This window comes from Herpailurus yagouaroundi, unplaced genomic scaffold, assembly GCF_014898765.1.
Source record: "Herpailurus yagouaroundi ecotype Mexico unplaced genomic scaffold, PumYag 77, whole genome shotgun sequence".
In the NCBI taxonomy this organism is placed as follows: Eukaryota; Metazoa; Chordata; class Mammalia; order Carnivora; family Felidae; genus Herpailurus; species Herpailurus yagouaroundi.
The window spans coordinates 43,371,307-43,390,716 of record NW_024412388.1 but is presented as its reverse complement, the minus strand read 5'-3'; the positions used below and the strand labels follow the sequence as shown (position 1 = coordinate 43,390,716).

Here is a 19,410-nt window from a genome sequence, read left to right as displayed (position 1 = left end):
CCCTCATGAGCTCTGGGAATCTGACCCCTAAACTCTCTGGGCCTTTGTTTCTGCCTGTATAATGAGGTGGGGGGGAGGGGGGGTTGGTACACTGTCCTAATGGGACAAAGGAGATCGTATTTAGGAAGAGTTTGGCCCAGTCCCAGGTACAGAGTAAATGTGATAGCTGCTGTTAGGGTCATAGTCTCCCTCGTACACACATCTGCCCACTCCTTCATTTATTCAGACGGCACTGCATGCCCAAAGCTAGACCAGACCCTTGTGGGCTCACAGCGCACAGAGTCCAGGCTGGCCCTCCAGCCTCACCTCCCAGGGATCCTTCCATATCTGTTCCTCCCCTTCTTGCCCGGACCCCCTGAGGACTGGCGAAGCACAGGCTCTGAAGAGACTTCCATGGAAACCCCAGAGGGCCTCATAGGACAGTAACCTCGGGGCCAGAGTCCCCTGCAGGGCTGCGGGAGTGAGGAGTAGACCTCAGCTCCCGGCTGGCTGGCCTTTCAAGCTGGCCAAACACAGAATTATTTGACATCTTGGAGAAGAATCTGGCACTGCACATCCAAATCATTGTTATAAAGTAAGTTAAAAGTTTGCACAAAAATGAGAAGTTGATCCCCGAATGGCCTGCCAGACTGTTGTAACCCAATATATTTTACCCTTAAACCAGAAATGTGTTTGTTTAGAAGCAAGTCACTGGCAAATGCCAAAAGTGGAGGCATTTCCTCCCCTGCCCCCACCCATGCCCTGTTCCCCCAAAACTCCCTCCTTGCCCTTTGCGTCCAGATTCTTAGCCAGAGCATGAGAAACCAGGCCCTCGCTCCTCTTCGGGCCACAACAGCGACAGCGAGGAAACTTGACGTTCGCTAGACGCCTACCGTGTGCCAGTTGCAACAGTAGTTAGTGGCAGCCCCGTTTTAGAGAGGAGAGAAATGGGGGCAGGGATGGGACACGATTTGCCCAAGTTGGTGACTCTCAGTGGTGGAGCCCCCGGGAACAAGCCTCTGTCTGCACGACCTTGGGGTCTGTGGCATGCGGCGCGTTGCCCTACATGTGGAACGGCACTCTTCCTCCTTCCCCAGGGGCCAGAGGGAGAGAACGGTCGTGCTCAGCACCAGAGGTGTGTCTGGCACCGTGCTAGGGCTTCCCCGAGTGATCTTGCTTAGCCATTCGACAGATGAAGGCGAGGCTCAGAGAGGGCAGATTGCTGAGTGAGGTGAGCCCAGGCCTGCAGATTCTGACAACTGACCCAGTGCCCTCCCCCCACCCCCAGCCAGAACTTAAAGGGCCCTTTGGCTCGGCCTTCCCCGGCTCCTGGGATGGCTCCCCCGTCTTTCATCTCCTGCCCTTGGTTCTGTGAGCTGCACGCAGCGGTAATGGATTGCAGTGGACTTTTTTCAATTAGGTTCTGATTCTCCCCTGCCTGTTACTATAAAACTCCAGATGGTCTAGGGCTTCACGGTTCCCGGGGTATTTTCCCCCGTTATTTTAATCTTCTCTTGTAACACGCCCCACATGTGGAAACTGGGCCTTTCAAGACTCTGTGCTCTGTGCTCTTTCTTCTCTGCTCTGCCGCCTTGTTTTTCCTTTTTGTGCGGTGGTATCTCCTCTCTTGGAGGGCGTCCTCCTCTCCCAGCGTCGGCTCTACATCCTGGGCCGGGCCTGGCCTTTGCCTGGGACTGGAACCCAGGATGTGGGCCCAGCTGAAAATCCTAGTAATAGCTGCTGAGTGCAACCCCGTGGTTGGTGCTTTACTCCTGAGGCAATGGCCAGAGTGTTTAGGGACACATAGGGACAGACTGGCACATCAACCATCGAGATCAGACCCCAGCTCCGCCGGTTACCAGCTGTGAGTTGAGCCAGTGGTGTCATCATTCCGAGCCTCAGTTTTCTCATCTGCACAGGGGGGCTAAGAAGGAGGCTTATCAGCACAGCATGTTGTCATGATTAAATGACACAGCCCGTGAGACACACACAGCAGCCGGCCCTTGGTAGGTGTCCGAGAGGGTGTCCCCCAGTCACTTACATCATTCTGAATTCACCTGTTTTGTCTTACGATATATTTTACGTTTATGCATCATAAAGTAAAGAAGAAATCCCTAACACCCATTTCTTTGCATTTTTTAGACAAAAGTCCTTTCTGTTTCTTCTCCCCTCTCTTTGTACCTCCTGTCCACAGCAGCTACCCTCTCTGCTGCCCATGGCGTGTGAGCCTTTGTTTCTGGCCAGATAAATGTGTTGTGTGTTTGGTTATTTGAGCTGGTGTGTTTCACATTCACCCCAAATAAGACGGAATGCTGCATGCACCCTGTGGTTCACGGAGACCACCCACCTACTGTGTGCCCAGGTGTGCCCGAGTGATGCCCCCACTTATGGATGAAAAATCTGGGCTCCGGCAGAATGAAGTGAACTTGCCCAAGGCCATCCAGCTGGGAAGTGTGGATTTGCATCCAGGCCGCTCTGATACTGAAACACGCCGGTTTGGAGGTGGGAGTTGGAGGGGGCGGGCACCACCAAACTGTCACCGGGGACCAGATCACACCAGCTGGGATGCCGTGGTGAGGATTTGTACTCCCCAGGGACTAGAGAACCCGTGCAGGGTTTGAGCAGGGAGACCTGTGGGCTTCAGTTTTCGTTCTAGATCCCAGATATCCTGTGGGAATGAGTTGAGAGAGGAGGGGCAGGAGGCAAGATGGTGGCTAGTTCAGTCACCTGGGTGAGAAATGCTGGGGGTGTGGACCAGGGCAGCGGGGCAGCGAAGAACAGAAGAGGGTGCACGTGAAAGATGGTTTAAGAGGTGGCATTTCCCTGACCTGGTGGCCGATCAGATACAGCGACCAGGGAGGAGGGAACAGGTTCCTGGCTCAGGCATCTAGGTGGAAGGTGGGAGGTCCAGTTAGTGGGGAGTCTAGCCAGCAGCAGTGGCACCGGAGTCCCTCCAGTGAATAGCCTCGGGCCACCCCATTTTCTGGGCCACATCAGTGAGTGCACAGGGCAGTTTCTGTGGTGTCTTAATGGGATTGAAAAATCCCTAAACTTACCTGCTCTAGAATGGATCACCACTGCATGGGTGGGAATGAAGGGAGCCCCCAAATTCCCATTTCTACTTCCACCTCTCCTTCCCTGCTCCCCTTAATCTCCAGAATATTCAGCACCCCTCCCAGTCTCCCTGTGCTTCCCACCCTGTTTGTCCAAACCCTGCCTGGGCGTCAAGTCCCGGCTCCTCCAAGAAGGCTTTAGTGACCCCCGACCTCCCCAGCTAGAAGCCCCCTGAGATTAACCCCTTCTTGGGGCTGAATACATGTCTTTCTTTTGGACTTATGGGTCTTTTGTGGTCTTCTTTGCCCTGAAGTCTCAGCTCCCAGCGTGCCGCCAGGCACAAAGGGGCAGCTGAGTGAGGCAGAGGATATGAATCAATGTGCAAAAAGATGAGAGGATGAGAGTGAATTCCAGAAGTGAGTAGGTGGAAGCCTGGGCAGGTGCAGATGGGATACCAGCAGTGAGGGTGAGTGATAAGGTCGGGGGCAGGTGGATGGGGTGCATGAACAACTTTCAGAGTCAGGGGGTCTGTCCGACCTGCTAACCTCGGGTTGAAGATTGAGGAGTCCCTTCTTTCTGCGAGAGAGGGCAGTTCTGACTGTGGCTTGGCCCTTCTGGTACAGTAGGGACAGTTCTCCCTGTGCCCGCCCCCCTTGCAACAGGATGAGGGATGCCCCAGGAGGTCTGCTCTGCAGGGTTATATACCTCAACATTGACAGCCCGGAGGAAGGGGTCTGTCTGTCCAGGGCAAAGTCTGCCTTCGAACCCCAGGGGACCAGAGTGTTGTGGGAGGAATGTCAGGAAGGCCCTTGTGTGTACCCCCTGGGGGACAGACCCCATGGAAGCATCCTTACATCCTTGGGTCACAGTGGCATTGCCTTAGGACCCATCTTCCACCCCACTCAGGGAAACCAAAGCTCAAAGCCAGAAACAAAGCCAAGACCCATGCTACAGGACCCTTCTGCTACAAGACGCGTGTGTCTATTCCAGCAGCATCTGCACCCCCACAACACAACAGTGGTGGGGCACCTCTCCATGCTGACCTCCCAGCCCCCACACGGCCAGTAGATGGGGCCCCATCGGGCCATTCCCACCCCCAAAAGGCTGCCTTGCTCTCATTAGAGGCTGTTGCTGGCACCCAAAGGACACCACATGGGGTTGCCATGGTAAAACCTGACCTAGGCTGGTGTTTTTTTCTGAGGGCAAGATAGAAAGAATCACCACCACAATAACAGTGATGACATTTACAGAGTATGTCCTGTGTGTCATGCACACATGCACATCGTCTCACCCCACAACCAACTCCGTGAGCTGGTTTCTGTCTTCGTTTTACCGAGAAAGACACTGAGGCACAGAGGGGGCGCTGACTTGCTGGACTTCCTGCTTTCCAAGTCTGGACACTTCACCCCAGGCTGTGTGGCATCAGACCCTAGAAGACCTCCAATGCTAAGGGGATTGGCTGGCTGTGAGAAAGCATGATGAGCCCTAGAGAGTCTTGAATGGAGGTGACCCACCTAAATGTGCAGCGTAGAAATAGACTCACAGAGCGGGAAGGGCCGTAGGGGTGTCTGGTGAGGCCGCTGGCTGTAAGGCAGCAGGGAGGGGCTCATAGGAAACTCAGATAGGCAGGCTTCAGCTTTAGGCTTCCAGATCCTGGATCCCCAGGGTAGAGAGACAAGGGGAGACAGACCTGTCCAGGATGCATATGCTCCTGTAGAAGTGGAACCAGGACAGCCCTGGACACCTGCCCCTCAAGCCCCCATCCTGTTCCCCAGTCCCCATGCTGCTCCAGGCCCCAAGCCCAGGCTAACCGCCCCCTACACCTGAGCCAAGGGGTTTGAAAGCACAGGGTGTGATGGGATGGTTAGTCCAAGCTGCCAAGCCGGAGGAGGAGGATGGGGAGCAAGATAAGGGGTGAAGGAGTGAGAAGTGGAAACGGGACATGGGGAGATGCGGGAGCCCACCATGCCACACACACACACACACCCCCTTCCACTCTACAGAGGGGCAGGCCCGGGAGACGCCACCCCAGCAGAATGCCACCTGCTGCTTACCTGCTTGGTGACCTTGAATGGGAGCAGCAGTGACAACACTAGGTGGGGACTTGGTGCTGAGCTAAACACTTAACCTGGCACTCTTTCATTTCACCCTCACAGCCACCTTCCACAGTTGGAAGGACTCACCTAGTTTTACAGATGAGGAAACTGAGGCTCGAAGGCTTGGAGGGACTCCTCCCGGAGCACTCAGGGAGTTGAGCAGCCAGGACACAAGCCCAGGTTGTCCCACGGCAGAGCGGTGTCTATGACTGCTGTGCTGGTCCCCTGAGCCCCACCTCCTGGCAGGAGGAGAGGAATATTTGCCCCTAGGGCTGTGGAGGGATACGAGGTCACCCTGGTGACAATCCTGGGCCCAACAGAGAGGGTGCACATAGGTGTGAACCCACAAGTGTGCCATCCTCCTCTCTCTGCCTCTGTGGGCCATCTGTGCGGTGCTTGAATGGGGAGGACCGAGTGGACCTAGGCAGCTGCAGACAGAGCCCCCATGGCCTCAAGGTCCCTGGCATGTCTGGGTGCTGGCCTCATGGGGGTGTTATTCTGCCGTGGTACCTGAAGCATCCTCACCCTGGAACAGTCTTGATGGGACAGCAACCTCTCCCCACCTACTGCTACTACCTCTGGTCCCACCTCGGGGGTTCTACCCCGATAGCTGCTTGCCGCACCCCAGCCTGGGACTCAGCTCTGGGAGGTTCCGCGGGTATGGGGTTAGGACAGGGCTGGGCCAGTGTACGTGGGCGTGACACAGACATAGGGCACAGGTATCAGGGTACTTCGATGGACACTGGAGGGAAGGGGGTGCACTCACAAGGGCACGTACGTCCCCAGGCCTGGGAATTTCTGTTCGTGCTCCCATTGGCTCAAGTTTCTAACCCACCCTTTGTCCCGTGAATGAGATGCCAGCCCTGCCGTCAAAGGAACTCCCAAACCCTCAGCCTAGAGGCATGGTGAGAAGTGAGTGTGCAGCAAAAATCTTCTAACCCCTAAGCTCAGGGTGTGACCAAGGAGGGGCCACGGAGGTTGGGGAAGCTTCTCAGAGGAGGTAGTGCTTAGCACCTCTAGTAAACGTCTGCAAGATGAGTGAGGGAGGGAAAGGCATTCCAGGCCCAGGGAACAGCTCAAGCAAAGGCCCAGGGGCATGAAAGTTCCTGACACATTGAGAATCACACTCCCATGCAGCTATAGCAGGACACACGGTGGGTGTGCATCCAGGAGAGGCGTCGGGGCTGTGGTGGAAGCAACTTATGTGATCTAAGGCTTGAGATTGCCCAGTGGGCTCCTGCCGTGTTGAGGGTGTGGGTGGGAGTCGGGAGGGGCAGGAAGGTGTGGAGGGTGCAGGGCTTAACATTTTTTTTTTAACGTTTATTTATTTTTGAGAGAGAGAGACAGAATCAGAAACAGGCTCCAGGCTCTGAGCTGTCAGTGCAGAGCCCGACTCAGGGCTCAAACCCACAAACTGTGAGATCATGACCTGAGCTGAAGTCGGACACTTAACTGAGCCACTCAGGCATCCCAGGGCCTCAGGCGGAGCAGCGGGGTCCTGTTGTTACCTCAGAGACCTCGGGTGGTCACATGGGGAGGAGTGAGCAGTTAGAGGATTCTGGGGTGGCAGACGGGAGGTGGACAGAGGCTGTGGGACGGAGATGGGGCGGCCTGAGCCATGGGAGGAGGCGGTGCATTTGTTGCTGTCCATCCCCACTCCGGCCAAGGGCATCGCTAGGTCTGTGCTGTACCCGCTGCATGCCCACCGCCCGGCATGGGGCCTGGTACATGGTGGGCACTGGACAAATAGCCAAATGATAAATCAAAGACCCTGAGTTTACACATACGGTTGTTACTCTGACAGCAATCAGCACCGATGCCGCACTCCAGGTGGACAAAGCCCTTTGACAGTCATCGTCCCCCCACCCTGAGGCCCTCATATCAGCCCTGGGTGGTGGCCACAGGGTCTCGAGTTTGTAGGCAAAGAAATAAGGGACAGGGTGGGTCAAGGGACAGGCACTGCCCAAAGCCTCACTGGGACAGAGCCCCACTCAAATCGAGGCCTTAGGTTCCGAATGCGGGCTGTCTGCACCTGCTGTCCTGTCTGTCCGTTCAGGGTTGCCAACAGCCGTGTGTCCTTTCCACATGCCACTGGGATCCTTCCAGATCCAGAGTTGGAAAGACCGCTTTCTTTTCTAGCACCGGGAGCCATCTCTAAGTCAGGGGAGTACTTTTTCTGGACCCACCAGGGCTTCCCAGATATAGTCTGGGTCCTGAATCACTTCACGGGGAGCTGAAACAGGGCACCTGGAGGCCTTGGGCAGGACTGGGGGCAGAGGAGACGGGGGGCCATTTCCAGGCTGAGTAGTGGGCCCTCCGGGGGCTGCGGAACGCCCCTCACCAGCCTCTCCTGCAGTTCGAAGGCTGCAGCAAGGCCTTCTCACGGCTGGAGAACCTCAAGATTCACCTGCGGAGCCACACGGGCGAGAAGCCATACCTGTGCCAGCACCCAGGCTGCCAGAAGGCCTTCAGCAACTCCAGCGACCGTGCCAAGCACCAGCGCACCCACCTTGACACGGTAGGCCCGAGGGCAGAGGCCGAGGGGGAAGGGGTGTGGGAGGCGTGCACAGTCCCTCACTCGTCTGATGCAGGGTAGCACCCAGGGTCCTCGCAGAAACCCTGCCTTCGTCCCGAGCGCTGGGCGTTCTGGGCGGGATGACGGCATCCAGGGAGAGGGAAGTCTCATCCTTGTAGGACAGTTAGTAGTATCCCTGGCGTCCAGCCACTAGACAGGCAGGAGCAATTTTCCCTCTCCCAGTTGTGGCAGATGTCTCTCAACATTGCCAGATATCCTGGGGAGGAGGAAGCAAACTCTCCCCCGGTTGAGAGCCACTGCTTTAGTCTGTGGATACTGGCCCAGGCACCAATGGCCAGGCATGTCCCCACGGAGAGAGTGGGCTCACCACCCTCTTCCTCTCCCCGGGCCTGTCAGCCAGCCCCAGAGCAGGCCTTCCCCGCTCCGCCCACCCCACGCCCTCCGTGCAGACAGTCCAGAGCCTCTCCAGAGCTGTTCTTTACCCCCTGAGCGTGGTGGGTGAGGGGTTGAAGTGAGCAGGGCCTGAGACTCTAATTCTGGTCCCCAGATACCTATATGTCCACCCCCTTTCCCTTGTTTGGGCCAAACTGTGACAACCTGCAGCTCTATCAGGGTCAGTCTCCCCGTTTTCTCCCATGCCTACAGACCTCAGAGGTTAACAGAGCACTTTCTAGAACATCGTGTCCACCATCTCATACTGACCAGGCCAGTCAGTCACTATGCCATTTGACAGATGGAGGAAGCAGGGCTCCAGGAGGTTCAGTGCCCCGAGCTGGGCCTCACACCCCTCTTACAGGGCCTGTGTGAGGGTGTGTGTGCAGCCTGGTAGGAGCCCAGCCCCCATGTACAGCAGGAGATAGTTCCACAGCCAGAGTCCATGTACCTGTGCTCTTTGGGCAGATGTTTGGAGAGCTCTACTGGTCGGGGGCTGGGAGACCCGAGTGGCCATCCGGCCCAGCCTGCCTAGTACCAGATACACAGATGAGGAAACAGAGGCCCACAAGGCCGACTAACCCCTCCAGGGTAAGTTGGAGGCCACAAGACAACAGCGGTCAGAGCTGGAGGCCCTCTGATCCAAACCCTTTATTTGGATGTGAATAAGCTGGGAAAGCCAAGACCCAAAGAAGATGGTGGGGAAGGGGGTGGCAGAAAACATAGGGAGCTCAGTGTTTTGGGTCCCAGCCAGGCCCTGGGCAGAATGTTCTATACATTTTCTTCACAATCAGTATCACGTACGCTCTCCTCGAGTTTAATGTTGGCAACAACCCACAAGGTAAGGGCCATTATCCTCATTTTGCAAGGAAACTGAGACTCACGTGAAGTCACAGACTGTCACGCAGCTCCTAAGTGGCAGAGTCCAGTGGCCCTTGCTGGAAAAGCCAGTGTATCGGCCACCCTGGAGAGGTGGAATGGAGTACAAGGGACAGGGTAGGAAGGAGGAGCCCTGTCCCCGGCTGAACCCGACCCTTCTCTCCACCCCTCCCCTCTCAGGCTGCATTATCACAGGCTTTGTTGGAGACACAAGGGAGGAGGCATTCTAACAAACCCCTGCCTTCATTGCCTTCTCACAAGCCCAGCCCCTGGGGCCCATGGCCCCCACCCAGGTCCTGAGGGGCACAGTTTGTGCCCAAGTCTCCTGGTTACATCTCCCAGAGACCACAAGGCAGCACCCACAGCACCAGGCCTCTCTGCACGCCCCACCCCCAGCCTGAGTAATGTCCCTCCAGGCCTCTCAGGGTCACCTACTCTGACTTACTCCCTTCCTCCCTCCCTCCTGCTGCATTTCCTGGACCCAGCCCCAAAGCAACAGGCCTCTGGCCCCCACTTGGTGTGTGAACAGAGCTCTGAGGACTAGGTCAGGTCAGGCCCAGAATGAGCCCACGGGGTTATCTCAGGCCTTCATCTCCCCAAAGGTCCTGGGGAAGCCTATAGGTACAGCCGCCAAGCCCTGCACCCACAGCCCAGAGGCCAGTGGGTCAGGCCCATGCAGGCTGGGCCTTGTTTTCCAGAAGGGACCCTGTCATGTTCCCAGCTCCCCTCTGGCGCCAGAGATCGGAGGATTCTCCCCACGGGCAGGAAAGTGGAAGAACAGACTAGAGAGAGCCAGCCAGGTTTTAGCTCTGGCCCTCCACCTGGGCTCAGAGCTCGAAGAAATGCCCCTAGCCTCTCTAGGCCTCCATTTCCTCAAACACCTACATCATAGGGGAATCAACTGAAATGATACAAAGACAGGCTTGACACACGGTCTGCACGGCAAATGTGAGTCCCTCCTTTCCCTCCTCTGACTCGCTGACTGAATGTTGAGCAAACCCTGCCGCATCCCCAGGCACTCCGTGTGGGCTTTCAGTCCTGACTGCCACGGCCCCAGGGGGTGATGGTCTCTCCTTTGCCCAGACGAGAGGAGGCCTCCTAACAGAGTGTCACTGGCACACTCTTACTGCGAGATCTTGGACAAAGCTTCAGCCTCTGTTTCCTCATCTGTGCTTCGGCCGTGGCACTGTGTCCTTACTACACCATCACGAGTGTCCTTGTTACTAACAAGGCTTCGGAGCTGGGGCAGTGACTCCAGGCCTGGGGCTTGGCTGCTGCTTGGGACAGCCACAGGGTTTCCTGAGGGCTCACGGAGGAGCGGGGCTGGAGGAATGTTCTGCACACGTCAGGCCCTGGAAAAACAAACACAGAGATGGGCCTCGCGCCCTTTCCAGGCAAGCGCGCCTGCACACACGGAGCTCTGTTTGTTTGCTTTTTGGCAAAAACGTGTGGATTTGTATCAGCATCCCCCGGGGACGGGGCCTGGAGCAGGACAGGGCAGGGCCCACGAGAGAGAATGTCTCTGTGTATGTACGTGCATGTGTTGGGGTGGGAGCAGGCCCATAGTGTTGTGTGCATGTGTATGTGCGTGTGTGTGTGTGCACGCATGTGTGTGTGTGCAAGCATGTCTGTCTCACGCGGCTGGGGAGGGCACGTCTGAGTGTGCCCTCCACCCTCCTGCCCCACACCTTCCTTTCAGCGCAGCAAGCCTCTCACTTCACTGTCTCTTTCTTTTTGCTCTCCTCCGTTTCTTTAACCTGGCAACTGTCCGTGGCAGCACCAAGGTATGGTCATCTCTTTCTGCTTGCCCCTCCCCATGAGGTCCCTGGGTCTGCAGTTGGACTGGCCTGTCCTCAGGCCAGCAGGGACAGAGTTGCCTGAGGTCTGGGGTGGGGGAGGGGGGCAGTTCTACATGGGCATGTCTGACAGGGACATAGTGGTCCCCGGTACTTAATGTGAGAGGCACCACATCCTGCAGACACCCTCCCTGCTAGTTGCTAGAGGCCGGAGGGCCCTGAGAAATCAGGACCACTAGGTATAGTCAAAAAGGGAGGCCTTAGGGATGGACTGTTTCAAGCCTCAGCAGGAGCCCCTAAGGGAGAGCTCAGAATTCAGTTGGAGCAACTTCCTGGGTCAGTCCCTGGGACCTGAGATGAATCCGAAGGGATTATCCCCCGAGGAAATGCACCACCTGGTAGAGAAGGACACTGAACAAACCCAGAATTGCTGGGTGCACAGTGGTGCCCTTGGGAAGATCAGGAGGTAGAGACAGAAAGAAGATTCCAGGAGGGCTGGGTGGGTGGGCACACAAGGACAGGGGCAGGAGGAGAGGTGAGAATTTCAGTAGGCCCAAGTCACAGCGCGCCCTCAGTACCGGGAGATGGGCTGTGTCCGAGGGCACGAGGGAGCCATGGAAGGATTTTTCAAAGGTGAGAGCATGGCCAGGTCTGTGAGAAAGGCTCTCTGGCTGTGGTGGGAGGGGAGAGTGGAGGCAGGGAGAGCAGCATGAGGCCCAGGCAGGAACAGGGGAACAGGGGAGGTGGTAAAGGGTATGGATTGGTTCTACATGAGCAGTGGGGGCCCCTAAGAGGAAGTACACAAAGGGCACAGACCCCCAGCCTCCCCAGGCCTGTGTCTGAGATCCACCTTCCTCCAGCTTCCCGTGATCATCAGAATGAGGATCTGGTTTTCTCATGGTCCAGAGAGCAGTCTGGCATCTCTGGACCCACTACAAGGTGTGATTAGTCACTCCCAGCCTGGGGCCCTGCCATACTCCAGCTTGGCCCTGTGCTGTCCCCTCTCTTCCCCTGCCCCTCCTCTTCCTCTCCAAGGCCGCCACCTCACTGTACTCCTTGTCCACTCGCACCTTCTCTGCAGCCATGGGCTCAAAGGGTGTACTCTTCTCAGAGCCACTGTCAGAGCTGGGAGAATCCTTAGAACTCAGTTGGCCCCATTTTGCAAGGGAGAAGAGTGAGGCTCAGAGATGGGAGGCAACTTACCTGAGGTTCCAGCACGAGAGTAGAATGGAGACACAACCCCTCCTTCACTACAAGGCTGTGGGCAGGGCTGGCAGAGTTGGATCCTTCCTGGCTGGGGACAGAGAGGGAGGGACAGGGTGTGAACCTGCTGCCTGCCCCTTCCCAATTGCAGGTCACACAGTATGACCTTGGGGCCTGGCAGATGGCCCTGACTCACCCCACCTCTGCACCTCTGATGTTACAGAAGCCGTACGCCTGTCAGATCCCTGGCTGCTCCAAGCGCTACACGGACCCCAGCTCCCTCCGAAAGCACGTGAAGGCCCATTCAGCTAAAGAGCAGCAGGTGCGTAAGAAGGTAAGACGGTCTTCGTTCCAGGCCCACCTCTGCAGATGCCCCGCTGGCCTCCCAGACACCTGTCCAGCATCAAGCCAGGTGCCCGCACTCCTTACGTGCATTCACCCACACGCCTGAGGATGGTCCCGTCCATCGTCCGGGATCTGCCTCCCACCTGGCCCCAGAGTTCACTTCCTTACCTCCAGCTGGCCAGACATCTATCCACCCACAGACCGTCCACCAGCTTCTCTGTCATCCATCTGCCCACTCGCCATGGCTCGTTTAGTAATACATGATGTAGGGCCCCATGTAGGCACTGAGGATACAAAAATGGAAAACCATGGTGTCCTCCTCCAATGGCGACCTGGCAGGCAGAGATAGACATAAAGAGATAATTCAATATAATATAATAAAGATGGCAATAGAAGGATGCAGAGAATAGTCAGGGGCACAGAGAAGGGTGGGAGCAAGAGGGTCCATGGAAGAAATGACATGGGGGACAGTGGACTGCAGTTGTGTGTGCTCTGGAGCCAGCCTGCCCGTGGCCTTGGGCACATCTCTTAGCGCCTTTCTTCTTCATATTCCTCAACTGTCAGATGGGGGCAACAGAGGACTTGTGTAGAGGGTTGCCATGAGGCTTAAACTAGTACATCTACAGTAAGGGTGTAGAACAGTACTTAGCCCAAAGTAAAAGCTCTGAGAAGAAGTTGGTGCATGTTGTCATTAAGCACTGGGCAGGCCAAGACAGGAAGGAGAGCATTCCCAAGAGTGACTAAAGCTTGAAACAGCAGGCACCTTGCCTGTCTCGAAGCCAGGCAGCTACGAAAGGAGGAGAGGCGTCCTGCGGGGAGCAGACGTGACAGGCCCAAAGCTCTGCCGAGCAGTTTGGGCCATCCTGAGGACAGTGGGTGTCATCAAGGGGTCTTAAGCAGAGAAGGGACGTGTCACCTTGAAAGATGGCTCTGGGGGCCATATGGAGACTTGGTTGGGGCTGGTTGGGAAACCTGAGGCAGGGAGGCCACTGCTGGGAAGCAGGAGAGGTGGTGGGGGTGGCTTGGGGCAGAGTGGGACGGCCGGCGGGGGCGGGGGAGAAGGGGGTTGGCAGAGGAGTAGCAGAAACAGATTCTGGGGGCAGGATGGTGGTGGCCCCCTTCACCAGGACAGAGGGTCTAAGAAAGAAGCAGGCTTGCGGGAGAAAGCATTGAGTTCTGTTTGGACAACAAGTGTGTGAGCCACAGAGGGACCCAGTGCAGCAGGGGGATGGGACAGCTACTTGGTGCAAAGCCCACCTCTCGGTTCATCCCGCGTCTCCAGAAGAGCACCAGGGCCATGTGCGGTGGGTACTTGAGTGCAAGGGAGGACGGGGGCGGGGGGGGTGGGGGTGAAGAGAAAGCCAGGGCCAATCCAGGGACATCAGCATGACAGTGGACAACAGAGCAAGGAGAGCCTGTTAATTTGCCCTGCAAGATTTATGGAGCACGTACTGTTTTCCGAGATACAGCTGCAAATAAAGCAGAGAAAGTCTAGAGGCTGGAGAAAGAAAACTACTTCAGTCCTGTGGGGTGGGGGCGTACAGAGATGGGTCTGGGACAGGCAGGCCTCAGCTGGGAAGACGTTGCAGGGGCACAGCCAGGCTTGAGGCTTTGGTCTTCATCCTGCAGGCAATGGGGAGCCACTGGAAGCAGAAGAGGAGAGGAGGGACACCGTCAGAGTATGCACATGAGCTTGCTGGTGAAAACACCACATCTGTATTCACTCTGGTGAGGGAGGGACGAACCTGAACCTGAACCTGAACCTGAACCCAGCGCTGAGCCTGGTGTTTCACACCCGTATCTCATTTAGTCTTCTCTATGAATCTAGGGGGTGGGCAGTTTTTAATCCCCCATCTTAGACGTGGAAACTGAGGCCCAGAGAGTTAACAAATCTGCAGGGTTGTGCAACGCAGGAGTGACGGAGCCAAGGGTCCCACCCCAGACCTGCCTGTCCCCGGGGCCTGAGCTCTCTCTACTGATCTCAGGTTGAAGGGCCTGAGCGGGGACAGGGAATGGCCCGGGCTCCATGCCAAGGAGGCCTCTATCCCGAGCAGACTGGTGCCCGAGGACCAGAATCCTGCCCTGGTTTTCCCAGGCCCCATGCTTGGCTCGCACTGAGCCCCAGGGACCTGGGGCCGCAGATCTGCAAACTTCCCAATCATAAGCATCCATTAGGAGCCATCGGGGACGATGTATCTTTCTGGGTAAAGCGACCCTTGTATTATGACAGCTCCTTGGCAGCCCTGCTGCGTTTCAGAGAGAATTAGAAATGCTTTTCTTCCTTAATTCTCCTCTCCTGCTGCTCCTAATCCGATCGACATTGCGGTCTGCAAGAACATGCCTTGGCCTTCTTTTGCCAGAAACTTAATTTACATGGAAAACAGCTGCTGGGTCAGGGAGCCGAGGGCCCATCGGGAGGCTGGGCACGCCTTCCCCAGGCCTGGGTGCTAGCCCTTCTGGCCTGGGAAGGTGGAAAAACCCTTGGGGCTGACTCTCAGCTGCTGTGTGACGTGGCACAAGGCTCTCACCTTCTCTGGGTCTGTTTTGTCCCAGGTGGAATGAGGATCTGGACAAAATCTTCAGGGCTCTGAGAGTCAGGCTTGGGGACTTCCCTAGGAGAGGGGCCCCTTCCCTTCCAGATGAGCTCCTACCTCATGGCCCGATGTCCCAAGGGCCTCAACTGGCCACTCCCTGTCCCCATCTGGCCTCTCTGGGAAGGTGAAGACATTCTGGGCTATGGAGCTCGAGTCTACCTTAAAGACGGCTAAGGGTTGTTGGCCAAGGATTTGCCCACCCAGGCTTGTTCTCAGCCAGTGACCTCAAGTCCATATATGGATCCAGCATGCCTACTGTCACATGACCATGTGGGACACGGCCAGCTGGGGTCAGCCAGCCCTTCACACAAGCTTGTCCATACCTGTCATCTCCTTACTCCACCTAGAAGCCTGGGGGGCGGTGGTGGTGATTGTCGTTGCTTATTACAGGCAGGGGAGAGCCAGAGAGGTTAAGGTATTTGTCCAGTGTCACACAGGGAGGAAGAAGACATGGGAGTGGAGTTTGAACTCGGGTTGCCCTGGACTATTTCCATCATGCCTCATACCAGGAAGAAAGGAGGATGGGGGCAAGGGGGAGAGAAGGAAAGACACTCCCTGGGTGCCCACTGTATGTTACTCTGCCCACATGAATTCACTGTGGGGCAGCCCCGAGAACGGGCCACACGGAGCTCTGGCTACCTGCGGGAGGCCCCAGCTGCTGTACTTTGACACCCTTCTGGGCACATGTGTGAGGCCATGGCTCCTGTAGGCTGCTCCCAGCCAAGGACTGAGTGTGGCAGGCCCTGCAGAGATGCTGATGCCTGGGAGACACAGGACCCCGTGACTTCCAGCACACTTCAGCTCCATGAGGACTCCTAGTCTAGAAGCTTCCACCAAACTCCTTCCCCCCTCTTCCCTTTCCCAGACTGCCCAGCTCCCTGGTTTTCTCTCACGCAGGCACTTCCCCTGTTAAAATCCTTGCATGTTCACTCCTAGTGTTTGCTTCTCAGACCTGAACTAACCCAACGTATACAGTTCGCTCCGTTTTACAGATGAGGAAACTGAGGTGCAGTGAGGTGAAGGGTCTTGCTCTGGAGCCACCATCCTTGCCCTGTCCCCTAAACCGAGGGTTGCCGGTGGGAAGATGGTCTCGCGCTAACACCCTCTCTCCCTCTGCTTGTTCCTCAGCTGCACACAGGCCCTGATACTGAGGCTGACGTTCTGACCGAATGTCTGGCCCTGCAGCAGCTCCACGGGTCCACACAGCTGGCGGCCGGTGAGAGGAAGGGTGGCCGCGCCCCGGAGCTGCTCCCAGGTATGCGTGTGGGGAGGCAGGGGCCAGGTGCACAGCCCAGGAGGGCTCTTTCACAGCCAGCCAGCCCTGCAGGAAGACAGTGATGCTCTGTGGGTGCCCAGGGGCCGGTGGGGGGCACCCGCTCCTCTGACATACCTTCCTTCACACTCTGATGTGGCGCCAGTGCCCAGGGGAGGAAGCCCAGGATCCTTTCAGCCTGGCCTTCGGGGCCTCAACGGGGCCGAGGCACTCCTAGCGGCCTCCCACACCAGCCTTGCTTGGCACGTCAAACATAGTTCCTTGGACATCCCGTGCTCCCTCTTGCCTCTGAGCCACCGTATACGCCCTGCTGGCCTCCTCACCCCAGCCCTTCACTGAGGCAGCTCCTGCGCTTTCTTCAGGCCCACCTCAGGGTTCAGGCCTGGGCCTCAACCTAAAGACCCACGTGCTCCCCACCAGGACTCCATACCACAGCTTCCGGCTTCAGAGGAGAAAACCGAGGCTCGGAGAGGGTGGGCAAATTGGTCCAGATCACTTCCAGCTTATTCAATTCTGTGGCCTAGAGGTGGAGCCCCTCAACCCCCGGGACCCTTCCGGGCCATCCAGCTGGACACTCAGAGCCACTGGTCCAGCCGACATAGCCTGTCTGTCCTCCCCAGGAGGCCGCAGGCCGGGAGGCGGGTCTCGGGTCCGGCAGGAACGCTTCACTGCGTGGCTTGCGATGTGGCCCGCGGGCGGATTCCAGCTGACAAGACTCGTGCTCTACCCTCCCCATCCCACAAAGAAACCACGGTATCAGAGCAGAAAGCTCTTCCCACCCTCTGGGATTTCTTGAATTACTCTAACCATTTTAGACATTTCTTATTTTCTAATTTTTAATGCTTTCCCCTCAGGGTTGAGGTAGCAACAGATTTAAAACTAAGTCGAAGCATTTACCAAACAGCCTCAGGGTGTTTACACTTTTTCTGGGTTGCCCTACCCTCACATAGGTCCACAAGGGCAAGGACACCCCGGGAGGGTGGATCTATGGAGAAGGGATCACACCCTCCTTCCTCCAGCTAGAGGCCCCTCTGCCGTGGCTGTTTCTCACAGCGTCAGATTTGCTAAAACAGCTGGCGACAAAGAGACCCAAGGGGTAACAGGGATGTGTTGAGGATACTGAGGCTCGGCAGAAAAGTGGGCTGTGACTGATGAGCAATGGCTTCCTTGGGGAAGAAGTCCTGCAGCCCCATCATTTTGATCCTGGGAGGATTCAGGATTGGGCAGGAGGAGGACTGACCCAAGGTCATCTGGAGAAGTCAGCAGCAGATCCAGGCTAGAAGCCTGTTCTCCCAGATACCAGGCCAGGGCCTATCCCAGGGAGAAGGGCTAGGCCAGCAACAGCCACCTCTTGAGCGCCCGCATGGGTTGGTCCCTAAACAAACATCATCTCATTCAGTCCCCATGAGCCCATGCTGCAGATGAGAAACAAAGTCACTGAGGCCGCAGCATGGATGGTGGGGGCGTTAGGGTAATACACCTATGCAGGCCTGCTCCAATAGCAAGCGAGTGGTGTCCTCCTTGCCTCAAGCCTCAGTTTCTCCCCCAGACCTGCTGTGACAACAGATGTGATTGTGACGCGATCACTTACATAAACCCGCTGTGACCGATAATTTTTGTCATCGTTATTATTCTTGCTCATCGTGAATGAAAAGAGGAACCATTTATTCACCCATCTCCTAATAATTTACAGCCAGCATTTATTGAATATTTTTCACCCCAGGAAGCCATTCTAGGGGTTGTACAAGTACATGTTCACAGAATCCTCACGTCAGCCTCATAAAGTACATGCTACTATGCTCTTTCTTTTCCAGATGAGGAACCTGAGGCCTCGAGAGGTTAAGTAACTGTTTGCTGACGTCCCACAGCCAGTAAATGGCAGAGGCCAGGCTTGAACCCGGGCCGTCTGGCCACAGGCCCTGCCCTTAATCAGAGAGTCTGCTGCCTCCCTGCTGTTGATGCTAGATCTCACCATCCTGGGCACCCGCCGTGTGCCAGGCTCTGTGCCGGTCCCTGTCCTCAAGCTGCTTCCAACACAGCAGGGAGACAGGGACCAGCCAGGAGAACCCAGAAGCCCTGGATCCCTCTGGGTTTCAGTGCCAGGTTCTTCCGTAGGCAACACTGCAAATGCTTGAGGCACAGTTGGGAACAGATGTTAGGGCCAGAGGTTAAGCGCTCATGGCTGATGATTGATGATGCTGATTTATAGCCTCAAATGGTGCATCTGGGGGAGAGGCCAGCAGGCTCCATGGCGTCCTCCTCCTGCTGCCCCTCATGATGACTCCCTCATTGCCCTCCGCTGTCTGTCCACTGCTCGACATGCCTCGGTCACACACTCAGTGGCCCACCCTGTGTCTGTCTGCGTGGGGCTGGACAGTCAGGGCAAAAGGCAGGGGGAAACGGGACAGATTCAAGGAGTGTTAGGTCAGAGAAGTCCAGAACAGAAGAGTTGAGGACAAGGGAGGAGCTGGCAAGGATGACCTCGAATTTTCGTTGTCTGATGGCAGGAAGCTCCCCAAGACCTGTCTCTCATCAGGAAGGACGAACTCACCTCGCAGGAAACCCTCAGGAGTTTTTCTGGCAGGCTCCTTTAGCAGACCCAGGTAACGTGATGGGCAGCGAGGATGTGAGAAGCACGAGGTCGGCCTGGCTGAGGGAGAGAAAGCAGGATTTATCAGGATTCTAGGCCTTCCTAGCTGTCAGGCCCCCAAATTGGTTCAAGATGGCAGGTGAGGAGGTGCTCCGAAAAGTGGTGAGCAGAGCAAGCCGTGAGCAGCACCGAGCCAGGCTCCATCCACAAAATCTTCTCCAGTGCCTTCCTGACAAAGCGGGGGGGTGGGGGGGGGGAGGATGGGTGGTAAAGGGTGGTGGTGGATAGATGGATGGGCAGGGCTGTCCGTGGGCAGAGTTCCCTGAGACAGAGGGGTAAGGACTGCAGAAGGGAGGAAGGCCCCCAAGAGCCCATTTAGAGCACTGGGGTCTCACAGCCCAGTGAAGCCTGGACCATAGGACCCTACCTGGCTATCTAGGACGTAGCCTGAGCCGGAGCCCCAGGCCATTTCCTGGGCCTCGCTTTAAACAGACTTTCTTTTGGTATCACTTGGGAGGCCTGATTAGCTGCGGTTGAAGATTTGAGCTTGCAACCCCTGCCCTGGCCTCCTCAATCCCTGGTCGTAACTCCCTGAATTGCGGGCCTGGGTGAGAGGGGCCAGCCTGAGACAGG

The 19,410-nt window shown here is 56.6% G+C and overlaps 1 protein-coding gene across 2 annotated transcripts in view; it reads left to right on the top strand.

Moving 5' to 3' along the window:
- Positions 1–19,410, top strand: part of GLIS1 (GLIS family zinc finger 1) — a 228,348-nt gene that overhangs the window by 198,768 nt on the left and 10,170 nt on the right. Inside the window, exons 5-7 of one of the 2 annotated variants that reach the window (XM_040470314.1) lie at positions 7,486–7,647; positions 12,199–12,297; positions 16,043–16,169. In XM_040470314.1, the coding sequence (XP_040326248.1) occupies positions 7,486–7,647; positions 12,199–12,297; positions 16,043–16,169 (388 nt within the window). Of the gene's footprint in view, positions 1–7,485; positions 7,648–12,198; positions 12,310–16,042; positions 16,170–19,410 lie in introns of both variants that reach the window. The other variant, XM_040470313.1, reaches the window with a different exon arrangement.